The sequence below is a fragment of the Canis lupus genome, chromosome 21 (assembly GCF_011100685.1).
Source record: "Canis lupus familiaris isolate Mischka breed German Shepherd chromosome 21, alternate assembly UU_Cfam_GSD_1.0, whole genome shotgun sequence".
In the NCBI taxonomy this organism is placed as follows: Eukaryota; Metazoa; Chordata; class Mammalia; order Carnivora; family Canidae; genus Canis; species Canis lupus.
In genome coordinates this window covers 6,597,552-6,614,706 of record NC_049242.1, presented here as the reverse complement: position 1 = coordinate 6,614,706, position 17,155 = coordinate 6,597,552, and the positions used below count along the sequence as shown (strand labels likewise).

Sequence of the window (17,155 nt, the reverse complement as noted above, 5' to 3'; positions counted from 1 at the left end):
AGGACTCTGGGATCATGCCCTGAGCCAAAGGCAGCTCAATGGCTGAGCCACCCAGGCATCCCAGTTTAACTCTTTCAAATGGACTTGAGGTAGAAGAAAAATAGTAAATCACCTCACAGGCATTCACAAGACAAAGAATTACAGGATAATAATATCACACGGAGGCCTCAGAAAGAAGTTTGGGAGCCTCACCACATCAGTAGTCCTGGCAACGCAAGCAGTAGGTCCTTTAACACCAATATTATTTCCTGAAATAATAGTTAAAAACTCACCACACCCACAATTCTTCTCTGGTGCCAATCATAGTGGCAGAGGGGAAGAAAGAACAATTAGCATCATGCCAGACATGACAGACACTCAACGTTGATCTGTTTTAATGGCAAAACTGGGATGTCATCATACTTTAGTTACAAATGAATCAAGTAGACTTGAAGTAAAAAGTATGGCTTAAGATATTCTCAACGAGTAAAAACACAGTGTGCAGGCATGTTACTTTTGGAACCCATTTCCAAGTTCCAGTACACTGGAGCCAGAGGCTAAAATGATATAAATGATATATTTAGGATAAGTAAAAAGAAATACACCCAAATTCCAATGTACACTTTGTGGCTCCAAGTACTTTGTGAGTTATTTGAACTCCTTCTGCACATTTACATAGTTTCATAAGTGTGGAGTGTATATTGGGCCAACTGGTAATAGCCCATTTAATCCATAAAGTAGACAAATGGTAGCATTAGTTGTACCACCACAGAACTCCTAGCTACTGTTGGTGCTCCAGAGTGCCATCCTCCATTATCTAGTCCTCTTGAATTAAATCTCAACCATCTCCACTGGTTGGACCATCACTCACAAGTGACTCCAAGATCTGCATCTCTACTTACCAATCCTCTTGAAAGCTTTGGATTGATATTACACATTCAACTGTTGCCTGGAAATTCCCACTCAATACCCACATAACTTAAAACCCAACAAGCTCCAAACTAAACTCATTATATCCTTACTTTCGTAACACTTGCTCCTTTTCTTGTTCATTTGTTCACCATGATTAGAATCTTGGGGTCATCTCACAGCCCATCCTAGTTCATGATGCTATTGCATTCAAGATGCTATTTCTGTCTAGAATCATCCTCTCTCTGATCCCAGACCCAGAAAAACTCTTCATTCTTGAAGACCTAGCTAAGGTGTTCTATCTCTTGTGAAGACTCACTGATCCCTTGACTGCCACAACCCTAGAATAGGGGAGTAGAGAAGTGAGACAAGGATGGGAAGGTAGCCAAGAAAGAGTTGCCATATCTACTTTTAAAATCCTGAGGCAGGGCAGCCCAGGTGGCTCAGTGGTTTAGCGCCACCTTTGGCCCAGGGTGTGATCCTGGAGACCCAGGATCCAGTCTCATGTCGGCCCCCCTGCATGGAGCCTGCTTCTCCCTCTGCCTGTGTCTCTGCCTCTCTCTCTCTCTCTCTGTGTGTGTCTTTCATGAATAAATGAATAATAAGTTTTAATCATATGAAATTATATAAACTCCCATCTTCTAAATTCAATGTAAAATCTACCTTCTATGGAAATATATCCTGGTTCTCTTGCTAGTTAACAACTGAAAATGAGGATTTCTTCATTACATCTCTGAGGGGGCAAAGGGAAGATAGGATTCCTCTAACAGGTGAAGCCATGGAGCTTATGTTTCAAGGAGATTTTCTGCAATCCTACAGGTTGAGTCATATTTCCTAGCACCAGTTCTAATTCTATACTCTTAATTACCATTGAGCTATTTTTTTCTCTTTTATTTCTGCTATGTTCTTTGTTTCAAATCAGATCCTCAGGAAGTAAAAGAAGATAATTGAGCATGGTATTTAAACCATTTGGTTAACACTGCATCTTATAGCGGGAGGAATGATGTCTCCTAGGTTTTGTTTTTTTAAATAATACCAAGTAAAAATTATATTTCTAGAAGGCATCACTGGATCTGCCACTCATTTTCTATTAACATTTTGGTGCGTCCCCTTTAAATCTCTGTACATAACTGAAGTTTTATCAGTTTTGTGTACTGCTGCATTATTCTGAGAGCAGTTTCCATGTTCTAAATTTTTCTCAAAAACATCCTTTCAATGGCTGCATACTTTATCTCATAGAATACCATATTTTTCACTATAACAAATCATGCTTGATGGAATCATCTTTTTATATACATATTTTTTACTTTTTACATGGAAATAGAGTAAATAAACTTAAACATGTACCCATCATCAAGCTTCAAACCATTTTTCCTCCCCTAGTTTATTTTGAAGCAAATTCCAGAGATGGCATGATTTTATCATTTTATCTACAATACACACACTTTTTTTTTTTAATCAAATACTCTATCAGTTGCACATGAATCTTTAAACCCACATTTCTGATTCTCTCCTTAGGGTAGAGTTCAAAAATAGATTTTTAAGTAAAGGAGATGAAAATATTTTAAGACTTCTAATAATTTTGCCAGATTGCTTTGCAAAAAGGATACATACATTTATACTCACAGTAGCAACAGGAGATCCCCTCTTTTACTACCCAACCAATACCTAATCATTTGACTTCTTGAAATCCACTGAAAAAGATTTCCTCCATTGATTTCAGGCTTTATAATTTCCCTTCACCCAGAAGCTAGCAGTGAGATCTTTGAGGTTAGTAAAGAGTTGGACACAGCCTATACAGCCATGTGACTCATACAAGTCAGTCTCTGAACACCTGCTTCCTCATAGTACATAAAAATACCCACCTCATAGTTTTGTGGTTGAGATGCAATAGTGTTTACATGTGCTTAGTGTAGTCCTGGCACATAAAAAGGGTTCAGTAAATGGTATTTCTTTCAGACTAAAAATTCCATGAGGTCGTATCTATTACTATTTTTTTTTTTTTTTTTGGAGGAGGTGGGTATTTGCTTAGTGTCTGAAACAGCTGGCACTCAATGTTGAATGAATGAAAAAAATTCTATTTTGAGAGTTAAAAATGATATACCATTCAAAGTTTAATTACTAATAAAGTCCTAAGTTTATTACCTATTTGCATTTCCAGTTTCTCATTTTTTAATTCATGTTCTTTGGCCATTCAAAGATGTGATTTGTCAGTTTTTACCAAATCTTTAAATATGACCATACTTTATGTCCAAAAAGTTAACATCTAAGAATTTAAAGAAACAGCTATATGCACAAATATGTTTTTTCTTTATGCTATTTAATACTTTTTGGGTTTCCTAGAATATTTTCATAACCAGAAAAAACTAATAAATGTGATCTAGGGGGGAAAAGACAAAATACAGAAACACTTCCTGTGGGAAATCACTATTAAAGAGGTTTTTAGTTGATAGACACATGAAATTTCCTAAAACAATCCTGAGAATCCCAGTGGAAGTTCATTCTGAGTCTACCATCTATTACAGATTAAACCAATTGGAAGCCACTGACATTTTTAATATTCACAAGAACTTGGTCAATGGTTCACCTATATTTACTACTCATTGTTTAATATGAATCCCTGTAGCCATCTGAAATGTTTCTGTCCAAGGGAAAGCTCTCTTCCTGGTGTCACTCTGCCTAGGTCAATGACCAACTTTAGATCCAACTGAGCTTCTCCTTTGGACTTTGCCCTTTTTTGTATAATCCATGTCCAAAGATGCATCAGGATTTGAAGCTAATGATTCTAATTGAGTCGGGACATGCCTCAATTATGGGAGGCAGTGTGGTCACGTGGAAAGAATGAGCTTTGGATTCAGGAATTAGCTTAAATCTCAGCTCTACCATTTATTAGAAATGTAATCTTATGCTTAAACCTCTACTCTTATCCATAGCAAAAGGGTAATAATGCCTGTTTATAGCATTGTTGTAAGAATTAAATCATAATATGCATGTAACTTGGTCCTGGCATGGATAGAAACTCCATACACAGGTCTCTCCTTCATTTGCCTCCTTTCCTTCAATATGAGCATCTGCTGCTATGTGATGAGAAGGGATCCCTGCAGAATACAAGGAGATGGCCGTGATAGGGAGCTGAAAGTGCAGATGGAAGGGAACTAGTGGGTAGATACACAGAGGAGATTGGGCCATGGACTAGAGCTGGAAGAAACCAGCTGTTATTATTATTATTATTGGCTGTTTTGTATACACAGAAAGAGTCTCAAACAGGGAGGAAATATAGTATATGCTTTACACAGGTTGGAGGAAGGAAAGGTGGGTATGAGATAGGGACATAACGAACACTATCATCCTCTTTTGATTCAGTTATGTCCCACAAAGGCAAAGGAACATTAAGCGAGGTAAATAAGGTTGATATTTGGGTGAGAAAACACAAAGATCCTAGCAAGGAAAGGAAAGGTATCTTCCTAATCTCAAACAGCAAGTTTTAGCCCTGGCAACCAAAATCATTATCTTTGACTATCAAAGGAAATGTCTAGTGAAGACTGAGACTAAAATCAAGATGTAAATTAAATCAACTGCAATGGGCAACAGTTGAGAATTATAGCCAGCCTGAAACTAGGCAGTTATTTTTGTTAAAACCTTGTGTTAGGTCACAAGCAACATATATAAAAGGCTCATCTAAAAACTATAGTAATTAATTCCAAATAGATCAATGGAACAGAATAGAGTTCAGAAACAGATCTGTATATATGTATATGGTCTTTAATGGATGACTAAACAGTTCTGCAGAGCAAGACAAAGGGCAATCATTTCAACGAATGGTGCTGGGGGCAAGTGCATCTCCATATGGAACAGAACCAAACATGATCCCTACACCACATATCACACATAAACATTAATTCCCCGCTGGACTGTAGCGTTAAATGTGAAAGGCAAATCAGATAAGCTAGGAGGGATGATTAGCCTTATCAGACATTGAAACATCTACACAGCCTCTATACTTAAATGTTGTACAAATGGTACATGAAGAGACATGTGGAAAAATGAGGATGTCAAGTCCAAGCTGAAAATACATTTTGATACAGGAACTATTATTTAATTATATGATTTGGGGTTCTAATTCAATAATTTTTGTCAGTGATCATGCTAAAGTTAATTGGAGAAGTATGTACCTAATTGTTGGGATTTTTTTTTTAATGGTCTAAAATAAACTCTTTTAATTGCACATTTGTGTCTCCGGTCATCTGTGGGGTGAGAAACCCCCCTCCTCACTCCCAATCCCAGCTACATGGGTACAATCTGAGGTCATGGTCTGGCTGTCGGTGAAGGGGTGAAGGTGGGTGCAGGGTTGGCTCAGGGATCTGCACCAGTCGGTACCTGTCTCTTCAGGGCAGGGAGCTCAGACCGTGGTTGTGCTTGCACTGCTTCAGGGCCTCGCTGAAGCCCTCACACAGGGACAGGTCACTGAGTGGTGGAGCAGTCCAGGAACCGCCTGAGCTCGTAGGCGCAGGGCCGCATCTGCTGGGGCTGTGGTGCGGGTGCGGGTGGAGGCCTGCTGAGCGGCGGGCTGGGCGGGCTCCGAGCTGCCCCCGCTGAAGGCTCCGGTCAGGGCGCTGCCCACGACGTGCCCCACAGCCGAGCCCACCGCCACCCGGTGGATGGACGGATGGACGGTGGATGGCGGTGGATGGACGCCATCTGCGGGCAAGGGGTAGGGTTAGTCCCCGCCGCCCCCCCCCCCCCCCCCCCCCCCGACCTGGGAGCAGCTCCCGGCCACCAAGCCCGGCACCCTCCCCATGAGGACGCGACAACCGACCCAGGCGCCTAACTGTTGGGATTTAAGTCTGGGGAGAGGATTATAGGGAAACAGACACACACATATATATGTATATATTGATATATATATATCAATGTTTAAATTTTGAAGAATAAATATACATTACCTTTATAATTTAAAAACAGCTAAAATCAGATCTGGTGATCAATCATGGTAAAGATATACAAATGTGCATGGCAATAGCAAGCTGTGTGAACTGGCTTTATAGAGATCAAACTAAAATTCCAGTATAATCAGATCTAGCTAATAAACATTAAGTTAAAATAAGTCTTATAAGGGATAAGCAAATGACAAAATGAAGACATTTTTTATTCAAGAATATGGAAGCTCTTTGGACTTAAGACACAAACCTTTATTCTATAAAACTTTTATAAGTTTTAAAAAGCCACAGAATACCATGAATTAAATGTATGATAAAAAAAGAAAACAAGATTACATTGGGGCAAAGTTATTTTAAATATGGTACATTTCGAAAGACAAATTTTACAACGGGAGACTTTTAAGTTTGATTTTTCTACTAAAGGGCTTTTCTCTTTATTAAACAAAAACAACTTCTTGAACCATTAGTTGTAAAATTTATCAAACTGGCAATCTCCTTGGTAACAGGCAAAGCCTGGTGAAATATGTAAAGCAATTTACATCTAAGATTAGAAGGCTAATTTTGGTATTACTGCATAGGCTTAGTATTATTGCATAGGTTCCAAATTTATTGTAAAACTCTAACTTCTTCATTTCAGATTTGCTGTTGCATCTTCCTATTCACCATCTAATGGTGGAAGCACCACCTTGTGGCAAAAATAGGAGCTTCTCGATGACAGAAGTCAAAGACTGATTAGCTAGATGAGAGGGACGAACAACTCAGTGGGCTTCTGGGAAACTAGTGATATAATTCTTTCTATTCCTCAACCTGCATAGAGATGCCATGAGCATTCACTTTACAATCATTTATTAAACCACATGAGTTTTCTGGTTTTGTACTTTGTAATTTTAAAAGTTTGGGGGGGGGGGACTGTTTCTTTATACTTGAATTAAGTCATTTGCCTAAATAGTTGAAATTTCTAAGCACCAGTCATACTTCTAGAATTTCCTAAAACTATAATGCATTCTTAACCTTGTAAATGCACTGCTATTATTTTTATGATAGGAACAAGACATCAGAAAGAGTTATTTTCTTTGGTAAATGATGGAAGGATTTTTCCCTCCAAAGGTTTGCATCACTGCTCTCTCAGCCTCTAAGAACAACTTAACTGCAGGTGCTCTGCAATCATCTGGAATCACCTATACACACCTGTATTAACACGTCTGAAAACCCAGAAAACCCTAGGTTTTATGGCATCAATACAGAACATCAAGGCTAGATGGCATATTTAACTATGTAACAACACTGTATCAGAAAGGATTTTCTTTCATGTTTTATTTACCTTATTGAAGGGACATGGCACTATTAACAAAATGACTTGGGTTAGCTAAGAATTTTTCTCTAACTGCCATAGAATTATTTTTCCTAGGAGCTAACTGCATGACATTACCATTCTCATACCGTGGTGCAATTTTTAGAGAAAAAGTCTTATTCTTTTTCCTTAAGAACTTGTCAGCATGCTTTTGTGACTGCCTCCTTCACTACGACCTTCAACCAAGCACATCTCTGTGGCAGGTGAGAAAGAGCCATTAGCAGACACTGACTGTCCTGTGCAGGGGTAGTGCTACACTGCCCAGATACCACCACCAAACCAGCTTTCATTCTACATGGAAAGCAACTCTCATACCTGGCTTCTTTTCTGCTGGGAAGATTACAAAGGTGGGGACATGTACCTGAGACTATTTCATAGGACAACACCTTCACTGATTTAATGCTGATAACCAGTATTTATGTTTCAGTTAGGTACAGAAAATATATTTTTAAAAAATATAACATGTTTTATCCCAATTTATCTCAGAGAATATCTCAGATCTTGATCAAGACAATTTCAAAGGGCTACAATATGGAGAGAGCCACTAGGCAAATGTTCCATCTTTTATAATCTGACATAGTCCAGATGTGGCCATGTCAGTAATCATGAATATTGCTCAGTCAAGTGTTTAATTCTCCAAATGAAGAAATGTTAGGCTGTTATACCGCCAAGATCCGTGACTTTCCTAAGGAGTCTTTAGATACAGCTACCTCAGAGATGAAAAGAAGGAATACTCCAGGAGGTGTTGTATCAGTCTTCAGATGGAGATGGAATTACTGAACTTAAATGTGAAGAGGTCAAATTGCTATGTCCCCCTTGAACACGAGTAAGGAAACATAAGCTTGCCCATGGCCATAACCCCTTGAATGTGCCTGATTGTGGAAGCTCAGCACGGTCAGGCCTGGTTAGTACTTGGATAGGAGAAAATACAAACTTAACAAGGCTGCCTCACTAAGATTTCTGGAACTGCCCATATCCGATGTTAGGATAAAATATTATTATTATGAAGTTTTGGCATTCATAGTCCACAGAAGTTATATTTCGATAATTTAATCTAATATTATCATGGTGCTCAACTGACCACTCTACCTAAAAAAGCTCTTCAATATTTTCTAAGAAAAATACAGTTAAGAGTAAGTTGTTGTTGTTGTTGTTTTAATACTTTTTCTTGTAGAAATAGATGAGAGCTCTGGAAAAAGACAAAGAACCATGACGAATGAAGAAAATAACTAATGGGAACCCAATGGGAATGCAATCTTTTGAAACTTAATAATTCTGAGATTGTTCTATTTTTTAATACAAATACATCTCATTAGTCAAAGCATAAGGTACTCCTAACATTCAAAATCTCAGGTGGCTGACACTATTACAAGAAAAAGAATAATACATAGTAACAAACAGCGAGCTTAGGCACAGTTTCACATAGATGTGTTTTACCTTCTGGAAACCCAGAATCTAGAAATTACTAAAATTATAAAGGGGTTACATTTTATAAGCTCTTTCTCTCAATTTCAGCTAAATGTAACTACAATAAAATATTCACATAGTCTTTGTTCATGAAGCAGAAACACAGAGTGATAGATTTTCTTTTCAAACCTTTCTTTCAAACCTCTGATGAATGGTATTGAAGCAAAGCCCTCATTCAGTAAGATGTATACTAATATCTGTGAAGAAAATAACACTCTGATTTTATAGAGCGCCCCAGGTAATGTTAACAACTAAAATAAAAAATAAAGAGAACCAATGTTGTTCTGTTATGTCCTTGAGCTGGGAAGGTTCTCAATTAAAAGAGTCATGTACAGCAAATGCTACTCAAAAACATAAATTCTTACACATTTCCCTGTTAAATAAGTCTCTTTCAAATTCTTTAGGTAACAGCAAAAACAATCTTCAACTGTAAACTCTTAGCTTGCATGTTTTGATTTTTCCTGAATCTTGAAAACTTCAAAGTGCCATTAAATATATTATCTTCTGTTTCTTCTTAAAGAATTAATGTTCATAAAAGGATCATCATCGTCATCCTGAAATCACATACAAATTTATGTGAGTGATTGTTCCACGCTTCACTCAGACAAGACAGACATGGGTAAACAATAATACCAGTAAAAGCCATTTCCTCCTTTCACATGAGGCAGACATTCATTTTTCTATTTCCGTTATAAATATGAATAGTTTGTTAATTTATCTTATCCTCTCTTCTCTGGTAGCTATTTCACTGTTAAAATAAGTAAGTCAATAAAATTCTTAGCAAGCACTGAAAATAACTGTGAGATATATATATCTGTGTGTGTGTGTGTGTATCCCTACAATATATACCATATACATTTCTCTCAATTATTAACTTTAATAAAGGCAAATAAGGTGTGGGTAACCCAGGAAAATTAATATTCTTTAAGTCATTTCTGTTTGCTTTTTGTTTTTGTATGTGTGTGTGTGTGTGTGTGTGTGTGTGTGTGTGTGTTTTTTTTTTAAGATTTCATTTATTTATTCATGAGAGACACAGAAAGAGGCAGAGATACAGACAGAGGGAGAAGCAGGCTCCCTGTGTGGAGCCTGATGTAGGACTCCACCCTAGGACCCCGGGATCACTGAGCCAAGGCAGATGCTCAACCACTTAGCCAACCAGATGTACCTCTGCTTTTTGAATAGGTTTTTTTCCAGTTACATTTTATTACTGGTGTTACCTAATGTTCTGGAAACTCACCCCCTTAAATAATGAAACCACATGACCTAACTCAGAAATAGCTGTAATTTTTATTTCCTGTTACCCATTTCATGCTAGCAGTAGACAGCTACTCTCAGACTGCTGCAAAAAACCACCTAACAAATCAATCTTTCAAATATCTTTCTGGAAAAAGAAGTAGTATGAAAGGTCCCGTGCTGGAATGAGGCTGAAGATTATATGCATAGTAACAGCAGACAGGAATATCAAATACCAGTACTAACAATTTAGTTAAAGAGAAGGAAAACCAACAAACTTCAGATAAGCCCAAATTATAAGATTTAATAAGGATAAAATGATTCTTATGTATTCTCTAGCTAAATATTAAGAAAGCAAATTTGCTTGTAAATTTTTGATTTATGTTTAAGATACTAATAAAAAGGGATAATTATTTGGTGTTAGGCTTTGTTGATGGAATCAACACATTCAAACGTTAGCTAAGTTAGCTATCTCTAGTGAGAAATGGAGTCCTTAAAAAGTACAAGTCACATTTAGTAATTCATTTTCTGCCACATTCAGTAATTCATTTTCTGCTATTAACAAAGGCAGAACTTATTAATAAACCAGAGATAAATCCAAACTTTGGCATAATAATTTGCTAATAGTTTTTCCTTGTAGTTAACATGAACTCTCAATCTCTAACTGTAACATATTAACATGTCTATCTAGATGCTTTAGAATGAACAATGAGTACAGCCACTTGCTTTCCTCCCAGAGGCAACATGGTAGTATTTCACAGGTAGACGGAGCTCATGCTGCCATTTTTCTCTGTAGCCTGAACTGCTGGTGGGTCTTCTCCTAAAGCTGGCTCAAAACACAGCTGGGATACAGGAACATGACAGCAACAGGTGAAGCTCCAAATGAAAGGTCTGAGTCATATGCTACAGCAGGGATGAACATGGAAGACATTATGCTAAGTAACATAAGCCAGTCACAAAAAGATAAATACTGGGACTCCACTTATGGCAGGTATCTAAAGCAGTCCAATTCATAGAAACAAAAAGTAGAATGGTGGCTACCAGGGGCTGGGAGGAAAGGGAAAAATGAAGAGTTGTTCAATGGTGAAGATTTTTAATTCTGGAAGATGAAAAAATTCTGGAGATCTATTGCACAAAAGTGAATATATTTAACTCTAGTGCACAGCACAATGAAAAATGTTTAAGATAGCAAGGTTTGTACCACAATTTTAAAAACTTTAAAAATAAAAATAAAGAAATGGGGCTCCTGAGCGGCTCAGTGGGTTAAGTGTCTGCCTTCAGCTCAGGTCACAAGCTCATGATCCTCAGAACCCTGCAGGGGCTCCCTGCTCAGTGGGGAATCTGCTTCTTTCTCTCCCTCTGCCACTCCCCACTGCTTATACACACACACACTCTCTCTCAAATAATAGATAAAATCTTTTTTAAAAAATAAAGAAATCGGGCAGCCCAGGTGGCTCAGCGAGTTTAGCGCCGCCTTCAGCCCAGGGCATGATCCTGGAGACCCCGGATAGAGTCCCATGTCTGGCTCCCCACGTGGAGCCTGCTTCTCCCTCTGCCTGCCTCTCTGCCCTTCTCTCCCTCTCCCTCTCTCTCTCTCTCATGAATAAATAAAATCTTTTTAAAAAGTTAAAAAAAATAAAAATAAAGAAATAAAAATAAAGAAATGAAAGGGGTTATAGAGTTAAGAGAAACACCTTAAAGTAATTCATCAAAAACTAGCAAAGGCCCCTCAACTCACTGCCATGGAGAAAAGGGAAAGGCCAGGCTTTAATGTAGCTGAACCAATGAATGAGTAAAACCAAGAGGCTAGTCTTGAGTCTGCCTCTTCCTACTCCTGCTCATTCAGTTTAGAAGAGATTTGATAGTTTTCTGGCCCAGACAACCACCTGAAATTGGAGTTTCTTTCACACATCCTGCCATGTGTCCAACACCTGAACACCTCTGTAAATGAGAAGCACCACCATATACCATTTTATTAATGAAATGTGTAAAGGATATATGGAGGACTTAATAAATACTTTATTAAAATAACATTAAAAATTTCCAGAGTATCACCATCAGTCCTCCAAATATAAATGACAGAAGCTGAGAAAAACTATTCTGGATCCATGATTCATAGGGCAAATTAAACAAGAATTCAGTGAATATCATATATTTTAAAAATTGGCAGGCCTTTTATATCTGAGCATTTACATTTACAGGTACTCAACAAATGCTACTTGTTGACTCTTAACATTAAGTATAGTTCAAAGGAAGTTATCAACTAAAGTATTTTAAAAAATTATTTCCAGCAACTAGCTTAGTAGTCCTTATTCAAATTTTATAAACACCTAAAAATTAATAAAGATTTAACAATATTACTTTATTACCTCATCTGATTCAAAATCGACCCCTTTAGCTATTTGGCTCTGGGACATGCGCTTGCTTGATGATGTGCTCGACCACCTGAGGCAGAAACATGGAAAAAACAGGAAAATGAACCAGAGAAATCATCAGAAACGCCTTTTTAATAAAGTTCATTTTTTCCTTCTAGTAGCAGCCAGGATTAAAAATAGCTAATGCCTTCCCTTCAATCTATATTAGAGACATAAAAACTCAATGGTGAGGAGAAGGACTCTGAGGCTAGGGCCTGAATTCCAGTTTTGTCATTTACTGGCTATGTGGCTTCAGGCAACTTACTTAGCCTCTCTGCCTCAATTCCCTCATCCATAAAATGAGGATAGTAATACATTTTTTAGAGATTTACTATGTAAATATACCAAAAGACTTAAATCAGTGCCTGACATACATGAAACACCACACCAATACTTGTTTATTATTACAGTGTTTAGCATAAATTAACGTGCATCTACTACCATCCCCATTCCTGAAAATTTTAACACTGAAATACTTTTTTATTCAAATATCAATTATGTTTCTTTAACAGGATAAAGGGATTTCAGAAGAGGCTCGCCACTTTCTAGGGTTGCCTCATTGTTTGTATTATTCATGTTCAATCCAAATCAAATAGCATATATATCTGAGTGCTTGCTCTTTTTCAGGTACTGTGAAAGGCCCGGGGAAATATCAGCGAACAAGAAGAGCATGATTCCCATCCTTCTGAAGCTTAACTCACATGGAACTCACATTCACGTTTTTTTTTTTTATCAGTAAGAATTCTAAATCCTCTTAGATCAGGCCGCTTTAGCCTATCCAGACTGCCTGGTTTTTACTGCCTATGAACAAAGAACAGTTTTCCCATTTTGAAATGGGGTACACTTCAGTAGTTATATAAATACCTACAAAATATCCTTAATGTTGCCTCTAGGTTTGCTAAGCCTAAAATATTTACCATCTGGCCCTTTAAGAAAGTTTGTTGGCTTCTGTCTTGGAGGAAAGCAGCATTTGTGAATTCTTAGCTAATAATTTATTATCACACTTTGGAATGTTAAAACAAAAGAAATATGTTTGAAGGTCTTGTCTGGATAAGCAGGTTAGAATCAAGGTAAGGTGTCAAAAGGAAAAAGAAAAAACCCACAGGTTCCTGCACATAAAAGTAAAGGACAGGAGGGAACAACATGACTTTAGGAGTAGAGATCCAGGAGATTTCTCAAGGGAAATCTGTGGAGTGCCCATCCTCCATACTTGACCTAAGCAGGAACTGGTCATTGTGGACCCTTTTTCTATGTGTGACAGGAAGCAGATCATCAAGAACAGAAGGCCACAATGCCAAGGTGGCAGAGTGAGGCTAATGTGTTGTTGGGGGGCTGGACAAACGGGGGGGGGGGGTTTATGGGAGGAAATACCCATTGAGACCTGATTCTGCTTCTGATGTGTCCCCAAATAACCAATGGGACCCAGAAACAAGCCAGTCATCCATGATGGACAAGAAACAAGCCAGTCATCCATGATGGACAGTGGCTCACCTGATCACTAGCAAGGGTCCTAAGTTCTGCCTTGAGGGAGCCCAAAGAGCTACTGATCTCCTCTGTGAAGGATTCCCTATTCTTAGAAATCAGTGGGGGAGAGAAAAAGAAATGGTTATACTGTTTTAATTGCTGGGTCGAATAAATGGGCCTTTTCTAGATATGAGAATGAGTTTAACTTGATTAGCTTCATGTGGATGGGTAAAAAAAATAGAGAGGGTGTATCAAATTGAGTGCCAGAAGCTCTAAGTTTTTCTCCCTTTTTGTTTGGATATCATTTGGAGCCATAAATTAAAGTTCCTATCTAAAGATGTTCAGCCAAGAAGTCAGTTGTAGCAGTGTCATAAACACTAGGTAACATGTTAAATTGGCCTTACATTGGGCAGTCCTGGTGGCTAGGCGGTTTAGCACCACCTTTGGCCCAGGACAGGATCCTGGAGACCCAGGATCAGTCATGCTCCCTGCATGGAGCCTGCTTCTCCCTCTGCCTGTGTCTCTGTCTCTCATGAATAAATAAATAAAATCTTTAAAAATAAAAAAAAAAATAAACTGGCCTTATATTGTGCCTGGCACATAAAAGGTGCCGCAAAAATGTGAGTTCTCCACCACTCCACGGTTTAACAGAATCCTCTCAATCTCCGTTCCTCTCCCCCGCCCCATGGGGTTGAGTCTTCTGTTCACTCTTTTGAGGGAAGTTGTTTTATCTGCCACATCTATCAAACCTGAAGGGTCCTCTTATTCCCAGTATAAGAACAGAGCTTGGAACAACTTTTCTAGGGAAAAGTAGGCTTTTTGTTACCCATCTGGCAGAAGGCAGTTTCACAACTGGAAGTGATTTCCTTTTTCAAGTCACCTGCTGGGCACATTAGTGCTTTTTATTGCTAACCATTCCTCCTGCTACTCTTGCTCTATTTTCCCTTGCTTGTTATTTAATTTATTTAACAAACACTTATGGAGCTGTTACTGTGTGCCAGGCACTGTACTTAGCAATTTATAAATACTCACTTAGGTCTCATAACCCTATGAGGTAAATACTATTATATTCATTTTATAAATGAGAACATGGAGGCACAGAGAGGTTTAAAAAAAAAAAAAAAAAAGCCAAAAAACTTGTACAAGGTCCATACCTACTAAGTCAAAGAGCCTAAGTACTGTAAATTATAATCAAAATAACCAAGGCACCAGTACACAATTCTTTAAAACCAACCTAAAATTTGTCATTCAGTTGCTGTCATCAGACACAAATCTGCTGTGGCTGATTTCAGATCTGCTGCCAAAACGTTAATTTCTAAATTGCCTCTCATCATTTAAATGGTTCTTACTGCCTGTACAATGGTTTGAGAGGTGAATCTATTATGCTACGAAGCGACAGCAGAGACAGTTCTGGAGCAGAATGCCTGGCTGTGTGACTACCTGGGCCACTGTAGGTAAGTCATTTAACCTCCTGTGCCTCACTTTCTTCCAAGGGACTTTAGGGATAATGTGGTACATGTGAGCACCACACAAGCTAATACACATGTAAAGGCTCAGAAGAGTAAACAATTCAGCTATTTTTACTATCTCAAGAGTAAATAAGAATGAAACAAACATTTATTCTACCGAAAAGTAGACAACCCAAATGGTCACAAAATCAAGACATTTTTCTTTAATACCCTTAAAATGTATGTCAAATGTACTAAAATATTTTCATTAGTTCCAATAATGAAAAATAAGGCCCTCGTGTAAGCTAAAATTCTATATTCCTCTCAACTACTGATGCACTACTGGAAAAAAAAGAAAAAAAAAAAAAAACACCTCAGAAAGTTACACTTCTTTGTGTGTGTGTTCTAATTCACAAAGACAAGAGTGGCCAAACAAGTGCTGGAAGGGACAACTCTTTTCTTTCGATGGACTGACGTATCTTCATATTCTTTCAATAAATCTTCTTTTCCCTAAGCAAATTTGAGTTAGGTTTCTATTGGCTGGAACCAAAGGAATCCTTAAACTCAAGTTTAAGACAGTAACTCAAGACTGAGAAATTCAAGTAAATCTTCATATGAGCCAACTACTGCAATTTATCCTCAACTCTGGACCACAAATATACAATCTGACCTGTATCTGAGCCCAAGTCTTGGGATTTTGCATTCCTTCTACCAAGGGCAGCAATGGCTTTGGCAACTCTGTACTCTCCTGGGTCTTTCTCATGTGCTGCTACTTTTTCTAAATTCTAAAAGTTGAAACCCAGGTACTGGAACACAAGCCTTCTTTTCTTTCTACCTTCTCTTTTAAGGTGATCGATCCATTCCAATGGCCTTCAAGTTAAGTATTAGGGTATCAGTTATGTGCTGTTGAGAGGTAAATTTATGTATCATTCAAACCTCTTATCTGAGCTCTAGACTCAATATATCCAATTGCCTACAACCACCACCTCCCCATATAAATTTCACAGGCAGCACAAACTTTCCACATCTAAAGCAGAACTTTTGATTATCTGCCTATTATCCCTTTACAAAAATCAGTTTCTCTTCTTTTATGCCTTTCTAAGTATTAAGCGTTCCAGCAGGAAGCCTGGAAGTCAATCATGATACCTCATTCTCTCTCACTCCAAATATTCCATTCATCCCCAACTTCTGTGATGTCCACCTCACAGTACACCCTGAAACCATCTATTCTCCCCCATTCCCCTGCTACCACTCTGGTGGCAAGCCTCCATCATCTCTCTTCTGGGGGACTACACTCCTTTCAGGTCAGTCTACTTGTGCCCTGCCTCCTGTACCACAGGGATCCTTTGTAAACTTAATCCAGATGGTGCCACTACTCTCTCAAAAGCCTTCCATGGATTTGCCTACATTTATAATACAGTCGAAATGCCTTACCCTGCTCTGCTGTTCCTGTTTCATGATGTATTCCTGACTTTCCTATTCTTACCTCAAATTCTTTTCCGTGTTTTAGTCATTGGCTCCTACACTACAGGGAGTTTGTTTCTTTTCCAGGAGACTCTGCATGTGCTTTTCCCTCTGCTTTTTGCAAGGCCAAGTCTCTCAGTAAGATTTTCACTTAAACGTAACCTCCTCAGAGGCCTTCCTCCCTTTCCAAGCAGATGTCTGTGGCCTGTCACATTACTATCTAATGATGCACCCTAATAATTTTGTAGGGGCCAATGGTGGGCCACCCCAACATGGGTTACTTTGGCATGAAGATTATTTTGAATTAAAAAGCAATCAAAACTCAGCAGATTCAGGAAAAGCTCTTTACCTTCTTCTCAAATACTTAAAAAGGATTTCGATATTGAGCCTGTTCTATCACCATAGATAGGTAACTACATTATGGTATGAACCACATATGGTAGACAGAGAGGAACCTAGCAAGATCAACGTCCTGTCTGTCCTACTGAT

General features: G+C 38.3%; 1 protein-coding gene across 4 annotated transcripts in view; it reads right to left on the bottom strand.

Annotated features, from left to right (window-relative positions):
- Positions 1–6,013: 6,013 nt before the first annotated feature.
- MRE11 (MRE11 homolog, double strand break repair nuclease) overlaps positions 6,014–17,155 on the bottom strand; it is an 80,144-nt gene continuing 69,002 nt past the window's right edge. For all 4 annotated transcript variants that reach the window (XM_038568292.1, XM_038568290.1, XM_038568291.1 and 1 more), the window contains 2 exons: positions 12,246–12,321; positions 6,014–9,197 (listed from right to left, as the gene is read on the bottom strand). In XM_038568292.1, the coding sequence (XP_038424220.1) occupies positions 9,141–9,197; positions 12,246–12,321 (133 nt within the window). In that variant the 3' untranslated portion in view covers positions 6,014–9,140. The remainder of the gene's footprint in view (positions 9,198–12,245; positions 12,322–17,155) is intronic.